The sequence below is a fragment of the Acomys minous genome (assembly GCF_964271855.1).
Source record: "Acomys minous genome assembly, chromosome: 4".
NCBI classification, from domain to species: Eukaryota; Metazoa; Chordata; class Mammalia; order Rodentia; family Muridae; genus Acomys; species Acomys minous.
In genome coordinates this window covers 73,159,157-73,171,396 of record NC_140486.1, presented here as the reverse complement: position 1 = coordinate 73,171,396, position 12,240 = coordinate 73,159,157, and the positions used below count along the sequence as shown (strand labels likewise).

At 38.2% G+C, this 12,240-nt stretch overlaps 1 protein-coding gene and 1 pseudogene across 2 annotated transcripts in view; both read right to left on the bottom strand.

Moving 5' to 3' along the window:
* ROCK1 (Rho associated coiled-coil containing protein kinase 1) overlaps nucleotides 1–12,240 on the bottom strand; it is a 112,165-nt gene that overhangs the window by 39,003 nt on the left and 60,922 nt on the right. Inside the window, exons 12-14 of the mRNA XM_084780709.1 lie at nucleotides 10,417–10,505; nucleotides 4,902–4,950; nucleotides 696–831 (exon numbers count right to left, since the gene is read on the bottom strand). Of these exons, the coding sequence (XP_084636835.1) occupies nucleotides 696–831; nucleotides 4,902–4,950; nucleotides 10,417–10,505 (274 nt within the window). The remainder of the gene's footprint in view (nucleotides 1–695; nucleotides 832–4,901; nucleotides 4,951–10,416; nucleotides 10,506–12,240) is intronic.
* On the bottom strand, nucleotides 6,782–9,549 carry LOC311596859 (snurportin-1-like; annotated as a pseudogene). The gene has a single exon. The product of its transcript is annotated as a snurportin-1-like (transcript).

Here is a 12,240-nt window from a genome sequence, read left to right as displayed (position 1 = left end):
GAGGCAGATGGATCTCTGTGAATTCAAGGCTAACCTGGGCTACTACTACTAGGGAGTCGGGGGATGGCAACTCTACCTTAATAGTTCTCAAATGCTGCTGCTTGTTAGAAATGTCTCAAGAGTTTATAAATATTGATGCCAGGCCACTTATCTACACCATAACTTAACTAGAACGCTCTGGGATTTAGAGTATTCTGTTTTTAAAGGTTTTGTGTATGAGAGTTCTGCCTGCACTACGTGTATGGAGGCCAGAAGATGGTGTTGGATGCCTTGGAACTGAAATTACAAGTGCGTGTTTGGGGTTTGCCACTGTATGGGTGCTGAGAATTAAAACCTGTGTCCTTGGAAAGAACAGCCAGTGCTCTTACCAGTGCCCTGGTATTAGTGTTCTTCAACACTTCTCAGGTGATTCTGGTATGCACGATCCTGGTATCGGCACAAAATGCCGATAATTATCTTAGCTAAATACCACTTACAGGCTTTAGTCAGTTTTAAATGTAACTGAAAATCTGGGTTATTTAACTCATGAAGTAATGTACTGATTGTATATTATTATAGCTTCATCAATCTGTAAAGTGAACTACAACTTCATGATAAAGACAGTTCAATATTAGACAAAAACTCTGGGGGTTGCAGTTGTAGCTCAGTGATAGTGTCTACCTAGATAATCCAGTATTTTTCAAAAAACAATTTACCTTCATTTTCTACATTTCTTCTCTTCTCATTTTCCTGTTCCACTTTTCTTTGGTACTCATTAATTCTATGTTGTAGCAACATCTTTTCTTTCTCAATTTGAGACACTGCAGATTCTAGATTTCTTCTTTGATTCCCCTAAAATTATAATGACAACAGTTACAACTACAAGCAATACTAATCAACACAGCTTACTTTGCTCTTTAGAAATATCTCAGATGAAACATTTAAGACCCAGTGTCCTGTCAGGTGCCTTCCTCATAACTAGCAAGACTGGCTGACAGTGAGCTTTGAGGCCCACCTGTCTCTGCTTTCCTGTGCTAAGGTTGCAGTCATGCTCAGCCATGTCCTAAGACCCAGGTAGTCATTCTAATGACAGCTTTGCAGCGACAGGTAAAGCATGTCTTACAAAATAAGACACTGCTACTAGAACTAGACATAGATACAGCTTCTGTGTCTGAACCGTCATCACCAGCATTATAACACTGCCAGGTTTTTGTGGCTTTCTTTTTACATTTCATACTGGACATCAGGAAACTCTGCTTCACTAATGTGATTTTGTACATTTTCCTATCTGTAAATAAGTACTATCTTTTATATAGATACTATCAAAGATATTTGTAGAGGTGATAACTCCATAGTAGTTACAGTTCTAAGATTTTTGTCATTTTAGCTTGAAAACTTACTGAGTGTGGAAGATTAGAGCACACTTCTTGGGAATCCCTTTCCTCCTGCCACTTTATAGGATGTGGGGGAGTTACTTAGTTATCAGGCCTACACACAAAAGCCTCTGCCTACTGAGTCACCTCTTTTAACTTTAAATACAACTTGAAGCTGGGCATGGTGGCACACATGTGTAATCTCAGCACTCAGGAGGTTGTGGTAAGATTATAAGCCATGAGTCACCAAGCCAAGCTCCTTTTAAAGCTTTACACTTAACTATTAAGTTAATGGCCACAAGGTATGACACATTAAGGTTCAGATCTTGGCTCACAATTGCTTTGGTACTGTTGGTTGAAGGGATTACCTTTCCTTCATGGAAATGCCTTTGCAACTTTGTCGAGGGTCAGATAGCCATAACTGTGTGAATTTATTTCTGCTCTTCATTCTGTTTTCCAAGTCTATGGCCTTCAGTGAATATCATGCAGTTTTGATCACTATAGTTATGATTTTTCTAAACACAGCATCGTGTTTCTTTCATAAAAAAACATCTGGACAAGCTTAGTGCTTCCTTTCTGATCTTTTTTTGATTATGTGAGTTACTGTTCTGACTAAAATGTCTAGCACTCGCTGAATAATGATAGAAGCTGATGTGGTTTTGCTGTAACAGGTCTTGGGGGCAGTACTTTTACAATTAGGTATGAAATGAGCTACAGGTTATGAATATGTTGTTTATCAACTTGAGTTTCCTAAACCTTTTTAAAAAAATGTAAATGGATACTGCATTTATTTAATGTTCTTTCTGTATCAAATGATAAGACCATTTGGCTTTTTTTTCTTTTAGACTATTAATATGGTGAATTAAACTTATTGACTTTTTAAAATATTAAATGAATATTGCATTTCTGAAATAAACCACAGTCAGATATGGTGTCTCTTTATGTGCTGCTGAGATCTATGTTAATATTTTGCTAAAGACTGTAGCTGTGGGTGACAATGATCTTTAATTTTCTCTATAGTCCATGACTTGGTGTAACAAAATGAATTAGGAAATGTTATTTCGGAGGTGTTATAAATTATATTTGGTGTTCTAACTGAACTTGGCAGAACTCTCTAGTGAGGTTCTCTTGTCACAGACATTCATATTTTTGTGGGGGATAGAGAGAGTTTTAAAACCATGGATTAACTTTCCTTATAGTTCTACACAGCTGCTGAAATTATCTATTTCCACACTGTGTGAGTTGCAGCATGTTGAGTCTTTCAAGCAATTGACTTAATTCACTTAAATGACATGGTGACAGTTGTTCACATTACTCCCTCACGCTGTCTTTCATTCCTGACGCTGGTTCTATCTTTTTTCCCTTTGTCAGCCTTGCCAGACATTTGTCAATTTTGTGGATCTTTTCACACAAGTTCTTTTGTTCTATCCATTTTCTTCATTGTCATTTCCAGTTGCAGTGACCTCTGCTTTGACCGTTCTCAGGGCTTTTGTTAAGATTAGTCATTAGCCACTTTTCTTCTCCTAATATGAACATGTGTGCTATAATCTTCCCTTTTTAAGCACCTGTGTTAACTGTATCTCACAAAAATTTCTTTTTTAAGATTTATTTATCATGTATACAATGCTCTGCCTGCCAGTAGAGGGCATCAGATCACATTGCAGATGGTTGTGAGCTACCATGTGGTTGCTGGGAATTTAACACAGGACCTCTGGGAAGAACAGTCAGTGATCTTAACCTCTGAGCCATCTCTCCAGCCCGCATCTCACAAATTTTGATTTTGTATTTTTATTTCATTATGTATTTTCTTTACTTAAAAATTTTTTAAACTTATTTTATGTATGTGAATTTCTATCTGCATGTATACTTGCATGCCAAAGAGGGCATTAGAGAGTATAGATGGTTGTGAGCCACCATGCGGTTGCTGGGAATTGAATTCAGGCCCTCTGGAAGAGCCAGTGCTCTTAACCACTGAGCCTTCTCTCCAGCTCATGTAAGTATTTTTCAATGATGAAAAGCTTTAACTTTTTTTTTTTTTTTAAACATAAAAGCTTGTACCTCTTTTTGTCATTTGACTTTCATTTGTTCAGTTTTCCTGCTATGTACCTCTTACTCATTCTGGCTTGATTACATTTTGGTCAGGCCACACTATCACTTTGATTCTTTTAAGTTTACTTTATGGCTCAGGAAATGATCTATCTTGATATGTGGTCCTTAAGCACTTGAAAAGAATATATATTCTGCCACAGTTGAAGAGATGCTGTTAATAATGTAGTTGTGTTCTGTAAATTCTGCTCTTGTTATCTCAAGGCCAGGGGAGGAGGAACCCATAGTATTCTTGCTATTTATTCTATTTTCTGAGACAGGGTCTGATGTGTATCAAGCTGGCCCAGAACTTGCTATACATCTGAAGATGACCTTGAACTTTTGTTCTTGCAGCCTCCATTTCCCAGGCATTAGGATTATAGGTATGCGCCAGCATTCCTACTTTATGAGGTCCTGAGGACAGAACTCATGCTACACAAGCACTCTACCACTGAGCTACAGCCTCAGCCCCATATCTCTGTGGTGTGTCTTATAAGTCAAGTGCCCCACAACTGGTCTGCTTTCTTCACACTTTTTAGGATCTCTTCACATTTGTTTCACATTTAATGTACAGGAGCTGTACTGTACTTAGTGGTAGGAAGAAGGAATAGTACTTTGCCTTTGCCTCTAAGTAGGACTGTGCTAGCTTAATAATCAAGAACTTCCTCTCAACCTTGAATTCAGAAGAGAGAGTAACTTAAATTCATAGTTTATCTGAATTTAGGATTTATTCCTTGAAGACTCAGAATGAAACAGACTGAGGATGTCCACACTGACCTGTGGTTAACAGTAAAATGCTGTCAAAATCTTTAGATGACTACAATTATATTTTAAGCCACAAATTAAAGGGAAAAAACACTAGTAACAGATATGATTACCTCAGGGGAAAAAACAAGACAACATAAAGTTTATCAAAGGTTAAAATCTAAAAGACAAAGGAAATTATACATAAAAAAAGACTACAGAGACTGTCTATTTCTGTCTAACAGAGTTAACACACACAGTAGAAAGGTAACTATGAATATAAATGTACTATATATTTGCACACAGACATCCATCAGGATATACTGTTTCTCTGCTAATGACCCAGACTGGTAGGAAATCACAGAAAACATGAATACTATCAATCATTTTGAAATATTTCTTTTTCTTCTCAGTCTGCCTTTCTGACATAATTGCAGCTTTTATTTTTGATCTCTTGCTTCATTTTTGTCTTTCAACTATCAAAAACCATAAAATTAAAATTCATGTACTAAAATTTCAACTGCTTTATAATCAAGTTGAACGAATGAAACCAAAGTATAATCTATACAGTTGAACCTGGAGTCTAAGGTAAATTTTTCATCTTAATTTTCTGGTTACATTTTGTAATATCAAATGAAATTTCCTCTAGAAATGTATCAATGTGAAAAGGAGAAAATGACATGAAGAAAAACTAATTATAATTAGTAAATTAAAAAGTACCTCTTCGTCCAGTTCTTTCATTATCTTGTCTAGTTTTATGTTTGAAGTTCTGTAAAACCAAAAGCAATACAGATTACAAATCAATTTACTTTCATTACCCAGTGTTAACACCTACATTTTTACTTTTTCACTTGATTTTCTTGAAAACTTGTATCTGTGTATATGATGTCTTGGCTGTCTGACAAAGACATGTGCTTCTGTGGAGCAATAAATGTATTTTTTAAAGGCATACAAGTTATGTAAAATTAAAAGACGGCAATTACAGATACAAAAACTTAAAAGCATGTATAGTTAGGTGTTTTCTTATTAATATACTAATTGGCATGGTGCAATAGCAATAATCTCAAAGTAGTGTTGAGTAAGAGTAAGATGAAAGACAGAGAAACTCTTATCTTGAAAAACAAAAACCAAAAACAAAACAAAGAGTGAGATGAGAGATAATGCAGCAATAGCAATACTGGACAGCATCTTGATTTCTACTGGCAAAAACTCATAGCCACAGTCTATTATCTGTAGATTATTGCTCGGGGGTGGGGGTTAAGAAAAAGAAAAACTCTGGGGCCAGCGAGATAGCCCAGCAGTAACAGTGCCTGCTGTGTGCATCATGATCTTAGCTGGGTTCCAATTAACGCCCTCCACACACGTATGTGTCACAAACACATACCTTTGCACTCATACACAAAATACTAATAAACATTTTTAAAAAGTAACTTTTTTCCTCCAAGTTTAAAGACCTCAAATTGTACACTTAGATTCTTAGGAAGGGGTCTATGGATCTAAGAATAAGAATTCCTCAACTGCCAGGCAGTGGTGGCACACACCTTTAATCCCAGCACTGGAGAGGCAGACTCCGGCAGATCTGAGTTTGAGGCCAGCCTGGCCTATGGAGCGAGTTCCAGGACAGCCAAGATACAAACGCAAACAACCTTGTCTCAGAGCCTGTCCTGCCAAAGCATTTGTCAACTTCTTAATACAATAACTGCTACTCAGCCTGTTATAAAAGACTAAGTGAGTGATGGGAAAAGTAGCCTACAGCAAATAAGGAAATACATTGGTCAATGTAGGCAAAATTCTGAGATCTACTCAAAGTATATTATCTCCACCACAATTTGTTTTCTTTGTCTCTAAGCATTATGATTCTAACATAAGTGATTTTCAAACTGTAGGCCATGAACACTTGGGGGAGTCACTTATCAGATATCCCGCATCAGATTATGGTTCATAACAGTAGCAAAATTAATGAAGTAGCAACAAAGTAATTCTGTGGTGGGAGAGGGTCACACAATGAGAAGTATTACAGCATTAGGAAGGCTGGAAACCACTGTTTTACACACACTGTGTATCTAATATGCCCATTCAAATGCCTCAAATACCTCATTCTATAAACCCAAAACTAATCTGTTCTATACAGCTCCCTACAATACTATTTTTTTTCTAGAATGTTGGAGTACTTTATATCAACAGGGAATTATCCTTGACTTATCTCCCATATCCCCTTTTTTAATGACTTAGGTGAAAAATAAAAAGCCCAAGTGTTGCCAATTAATCAGGGAGTTATTTCTAATCTGTAGGTGTGCATGTTTGTAGATGCATGTGCACAGGTATGCAGGTGTGGGTACGGTGTGGAGCCCAGAAACTGACCTTAGGTGCCTGCCTTCTTACAACAAGGCCCCCACATACGTATAATACCTGGACTTTAACACTTTCTTCAACTCTTTCCACTTCAGTCTTCTCACCCAACTTTCTGGTTCTGGTCTTTTTTTTTTTTTATAAATATATCCTCTTTTTTTATTTAATTAATTTATTCAGATTACAACTAAATTCTTATCCCATCACTTGTATCCTCCCGTTCCTCCCTCCCTCCCTCCCGCTTTCACGGTCATAGGCCATCAAGTCTCATCTTGGTAGCCTCCTTACTCTTTCTTTGAGTGCCATCAGGCCTCCAATAAAGTGGTATAAGTATCTGTTGAAATAATCCTCATCTTCTATTTTTTGAGGGCCGAGGCTGGCCTTGAACTTATGATCTTCATGTTCCACCTCCTCAGTGCTGGAATTAGGGGTGGGCCACCATGCAAGCATGTCATACTTCTAGTACATTCCTGTATCATTTTATTCTAATTTACCACATGTCATAATCTATAATTACATTATCTTGTCTGATGTTTATAAGCTTCACATAAATAGGGGCTATATCACCTTTTATTTAGTAGTATATTGTTGGTATGCACATTATTTGGCATAAACTAAAATCTTTATTGAATGTAATTAAAACTGAGCGTCTGAGCTAAAAAATTTTTCTTTCCGAGACAGGCTTTCTCTGTGTAGCCTTGACTGTCCTCGACTTACTTTGTAGACCAGGCTGGCCTTGAATTCACAGTGATCCACCTGCCTCTGCCTCCTGAATGCTGAGATTAAAGGCATGCTCCACCATGACCAAGCGGAGAGCTAAAAACTTTCAATCTTCTTGCCTCAGCCTCCTAAGGGATGGGACTCAATCAGTCATTTCCATTTCTTGTAATTTTCATGTGATTACGTGTTTTGGCCATTCTGATTTCTTCCTCAAACCCTCATTATCACCAACACCACCAGTTACTTTTAATTTTGTCTTAAAAATTTTTTAATTTATGTTATTTTAGAATATGTGTCTATGTATGCCTGTGTGCAAGTTATGCAAACACTTTAGCACAGAGGTCCACAGGGTCCAGGAGAAGATGTTGGATGCCCTGGAGATGGAGTTACAGGTAGTTGTGAGCCACTCCACATAGCTGTTTCAAGAGCAGTAAGCACTTTTTTAATTGCTGAGCCATCTTTCCAACCCTATTTTTTTTTTTAATGTGTGTGTGTGTGTGTGTGTATAAAATTTTTTCCCCTTAAGAGTCACATCTATTTACCTTGTGGACCTGGGACATACTCACCACAGCAAGAGATATTCAAATCTACCTGCATTTCAACTCCATCCAAAAGGGACCCACCTCCCTCTGAGCCAACATGCCAGACAGGGGTCAAGCTGTTTCTGGCAGTGTGAGTTTGGAAAGTGTACTCGGAAATAAAGTCACCTATCATCACTGTCCTGTCTCCCAGTCTTTGGTGGGTTGTCCACTTTAGTTGTCCATGACGCTCTCAGGGCTATGGGGAGGAGTCCTCAACTTGGGAGTGGGCAGGTGCTCCAGCTCATAGTGTCCATTCTCAGAAGCCTTGTGTGTCTCTCCCTCATGCCCTCCTGGCTCCTCTGTGCTCAATAATCTGTGGGAGCTGGTGCCCAGTATACTGTGCTTGGTGGTCAGCCGACCAGCTTGGCATGACTATGCCTAAAATATCTGACACCACGTAGGGTGCAGCCGGCTCACCAAGGGAGTACTCCCAGGCTATCGTGGGTCTGGTTATGGTAGAAAAGAAGTCCATCTACCTCAAAAGGAAAATCCATAGACAGCACCTTATACAGGCTCTCAGGGGTACACAGGAAATTCTTTAGCCCCACAAACTTAAAAAGGATTAATCTTGGTTTTCTCTCCGAGTCCTCCTTCTTCTGATAACTTTGAATGCAACCAGTAGAATGGGAAACCAGTCTGACAGTCATAAAAAGGGTGTCCCCACAGCACATCCAGAACATAGTAGGTCTCACTGTAAAGGCAGTCCAGATGGTGTAGTCTTCGGCTGTTGTTAAGTTTCTCCTGCTGCCTCCTGGCAGAAGGGAAGAAAGCCTATGGACATGGTAGCCATTCTTGGTGTAGGCATCGCTGGAGGCCACGGAAAGGGCTATTTTCCCAACAGGACACACAACCACAATCCATTCTTGCCCAAATATGAAGGGACATCAATTAACCAAAAAGCATTAATTGATTAGCAAAGCGCTTTGGTAACTTCTCCACAGGGTCAATGTCCACTTCCTCTTCATCTTTCTTATCGTCTTCTTCTCCACTCTCCATCCCTGTCTAGTCATCTCCAGCCAGTCTTCTGGCATGGTTCACATAATCCAAGCAATTGGATTTAGTAGTTCTAGCAATTGGTGGCACCACTCAATCTGCTCCAAGGAACTGTACTTAGCCTTGTATCGGGACAGTCGAGGCGTGGGGCAGCTGTGCTATTCAGCTCTTGAGACACAGAAAAGCTACTAGCTAGGGCTTGACTTAGTTCTTGCATCTTTCCCTACCAAGGTGCCACTTGCTTATGCCTGTTTGTATGTTTTTTATCTACTCTTTTCCTCCTTTATTTCAATACTTTACCCTCAGAGATTCCTACCAGATGCTGGCTTTAATTGTTTGGTCATTGCCTGTTTTTTTGTTTGTTTGTTTGTTTGTTTGTTTTAATTATACACTTAGCTATACAATGGACCAGGGAAGGCAGACAGGCAACATTTCAAATTATTTCCTATGCTTCTAGTACTTTCAAGTTTTCCCAATTCCATTTATTGAATACTAAATCTGTTATAATATTTGACTTATTATTCAATAACAGTCATAAAATGTAACTATAAAGTTATTATTTGTAGTTAATCAGCACCAACATTATGCTAAGTTATTTTAAAATATCTTGAACATCTTCTATTTCAGTCATTTTCAATCTTCCTAATGCTGTGACCCTTTAATACAATTCCTCATGTTGTGATGACCACCAACCCCTCCAACCCCCCCCCCCCCCCGCCGCAAAGATAAAGTTACTTCCATCACTACCTCATAATTGTAATTTTGCTACTGTTATGAATTGGAATGTAAACACCCAATATTCAGGAAGGTCTTAGGCAACCCCTGTGAAAGGATTGTTTGATCCTTAGAGTTAACTTGATCCACAGGTTGAGAACTACTGCTCTATTCCATAAATACATGTTATTAATAGAATTTGAGTCAACCAGGAAAAACAGAAATTATGCTGTATAAAATCTCAGTGGAAGTATAAAAATTAGTCATTTTAGCTCAGAAGATTATTTTGCATTTTAGAAATTTTCAATTAGTTAATTAAAACATAAATGGAGGGAAACAAAATGAATAAGGCAACTAAATGAATTAAAACTAACCACACTTTAAAAAAGCAACTATAGCAGCCAGGCGGTGGTGGCACATGCCTTTAATCCCAGCACTCGGGAGGCAGAGGCAAGTGGGTCTCTGAGTTCGAGCCCAGCCTGGTCTACAAAGCGAGTCCAGGACAGTCAAGGCTACACAGAGAAACCCTATCTCGAAAAACAAAACAAGCTACTATAGCAAATAAAGCTTAAACAGTTGAAAGAAAACATATCTGTAACTAATACCAACACACATGTTTCCTTCCTCTTCTTTTTGAAATGCTGGGAATCAAATGCAGGACCAGAGCCATGTATAGGTTAAATACTCACTCTACTAGAAATCTACATTCCAAGCCATTAAGAGTAATTTCAATTCCAGCCTAGACACTCTTTATGAGCGTGTGTAAGTAGCAACTTTCATATCCCATCTTCCATATAGCTCCAGGTGTTTACAGAATATACATTTTATAATATGTACAGAACTTCTCATATGAGAGTATCACTGAAGGACAGTCTCACCTGCACTTCTGCTCCATTTCATCTTTTAGTTGCATTTCATTATGCAGTTGTTCTTCAAGCTTGTAGATTGTTTTCTGTAAACTTTCTTGCTTTAATTGGAAAAAAAAAAAACCTTCATTCTGTTAATGTTCAGACAGATTAAAAGTAACACATTTTGTTAACATTTTATGGCTGTTTAGAATATGATTATTTAGCTTATCTTTCTGAATAATATTAATTGGTATTTTCTCAATACAGTTGTGCATAACTCATATGTATCAAAACATTATATATTGGCCCAATATGTACATTTTTTTGTGTTTTACATACTAGTTAATACACAATAATCCAAAGACAAAGGCATAATTACAATGTGGTGATAATAAAATTGCATACAGAATGTTCTAAAGAAAAGAAGGAGTCACTTCTAAACTTACCAAGAACATAAATGCTTTAAGATGGATCTAACAGATAACAAAATTAGTCTTAGGGAGAAGGGGGTAGAAAGAAGGCATAGCAAGAACAAGGAATCCAAAAGGAGAGAACAAAGTATGATATTTGGTAATGGGAAGAAATCAAGTATTGCACAGCAGAATTAACTCATGTCAAACTTTAAGAAATAAGGACCATGATCCTAGAAGGAACAGTAATAATTTGTGACATAATATTGATATCACAGATAGCACTTGCCACACAGCATCCACATAAAAAGCTGGGCATGGTGGCCCATGATTGTAATCCCAGTGTTAGATAGGGAGGAGACAGGATGATGTCTGGGGTTTGCTGGTCAGCCAGCTTAGCCAATCACTGAGCTACAGGATTAGGGAGGGACCTTGAATCAAAGAACAAGGTGGAGAGCAATAGAGACGATATTGAATCTGGACTCTGCAAATACACACACACACACACACACACACACACACACACACAAATAATATATTTTTTAAATGACCAGAGCAAAAAAGTACTTGTATAGTTCCTTTCCCCCGTTCCTACTTTCTCTTCTATCACAACTTTTCTTATATTTAAAAGGAAATATATAAAAAGAAAAAGATTTTATTTGCTTTTTAAAATGACTGCTGGCAGTTTAGAAGTGGAATCGGAAATATCAGAGGTTCAAAGAACCATCCTAAGCTATTTGATACCACCTCAAGAAACCAAACCAAAATTGGTACTGTGGAAATGGCTCAGTTGATAGGACTACTGACCTAGAATGCATGAAACCCTGGCATCTACTCTTCAATACCACATAAACTAGATTAGATACGTCACTGATACCTGTAATATCAACACATGGGACTGAGGGGTACAAAGATCAAGTTCATGTTTATCTTTGATTAGACACTGAGTTTGAGGCCAGTAAGGGCTCAGTAGATACAAGCACTTACTACTCTAAAAGAGGACCAGAGTTCAGTTCTTAGCACCCACATGGGATAGCTCACAAGAACCTGTAGCTCTCCTATTTTCCTCAGGTAACTGTCACTCACATGGGATACCAACATTCACTCAGGTGTATACACACATGCATAAAAATCTCAAGTCTTGAAAAAATGTAAAGAAACAACAATTTAAAAAAATTGCTACGCTTTTGCCTCCCTCCCCCCTTGGTTTTTCAAGACAGGGCTTCTCTGTGTGGCCTTAGCTGTCCTGAACTCTTTCTTTGTAGACCCGGCTGGCCTCAAGCTCACAGAGATCCACCTGCCTCTGCCTCCCAGAGTGCTGGGATTATAGATGTGCACCACCATGCCTGGCTACTTTTGCTTCTTGATTAAAAGCATATAGTCAAGAGGATGAGGATATAGCTCAGTAGTCGAGTTTATATAAGACATTGCCTTTGATCCCCAG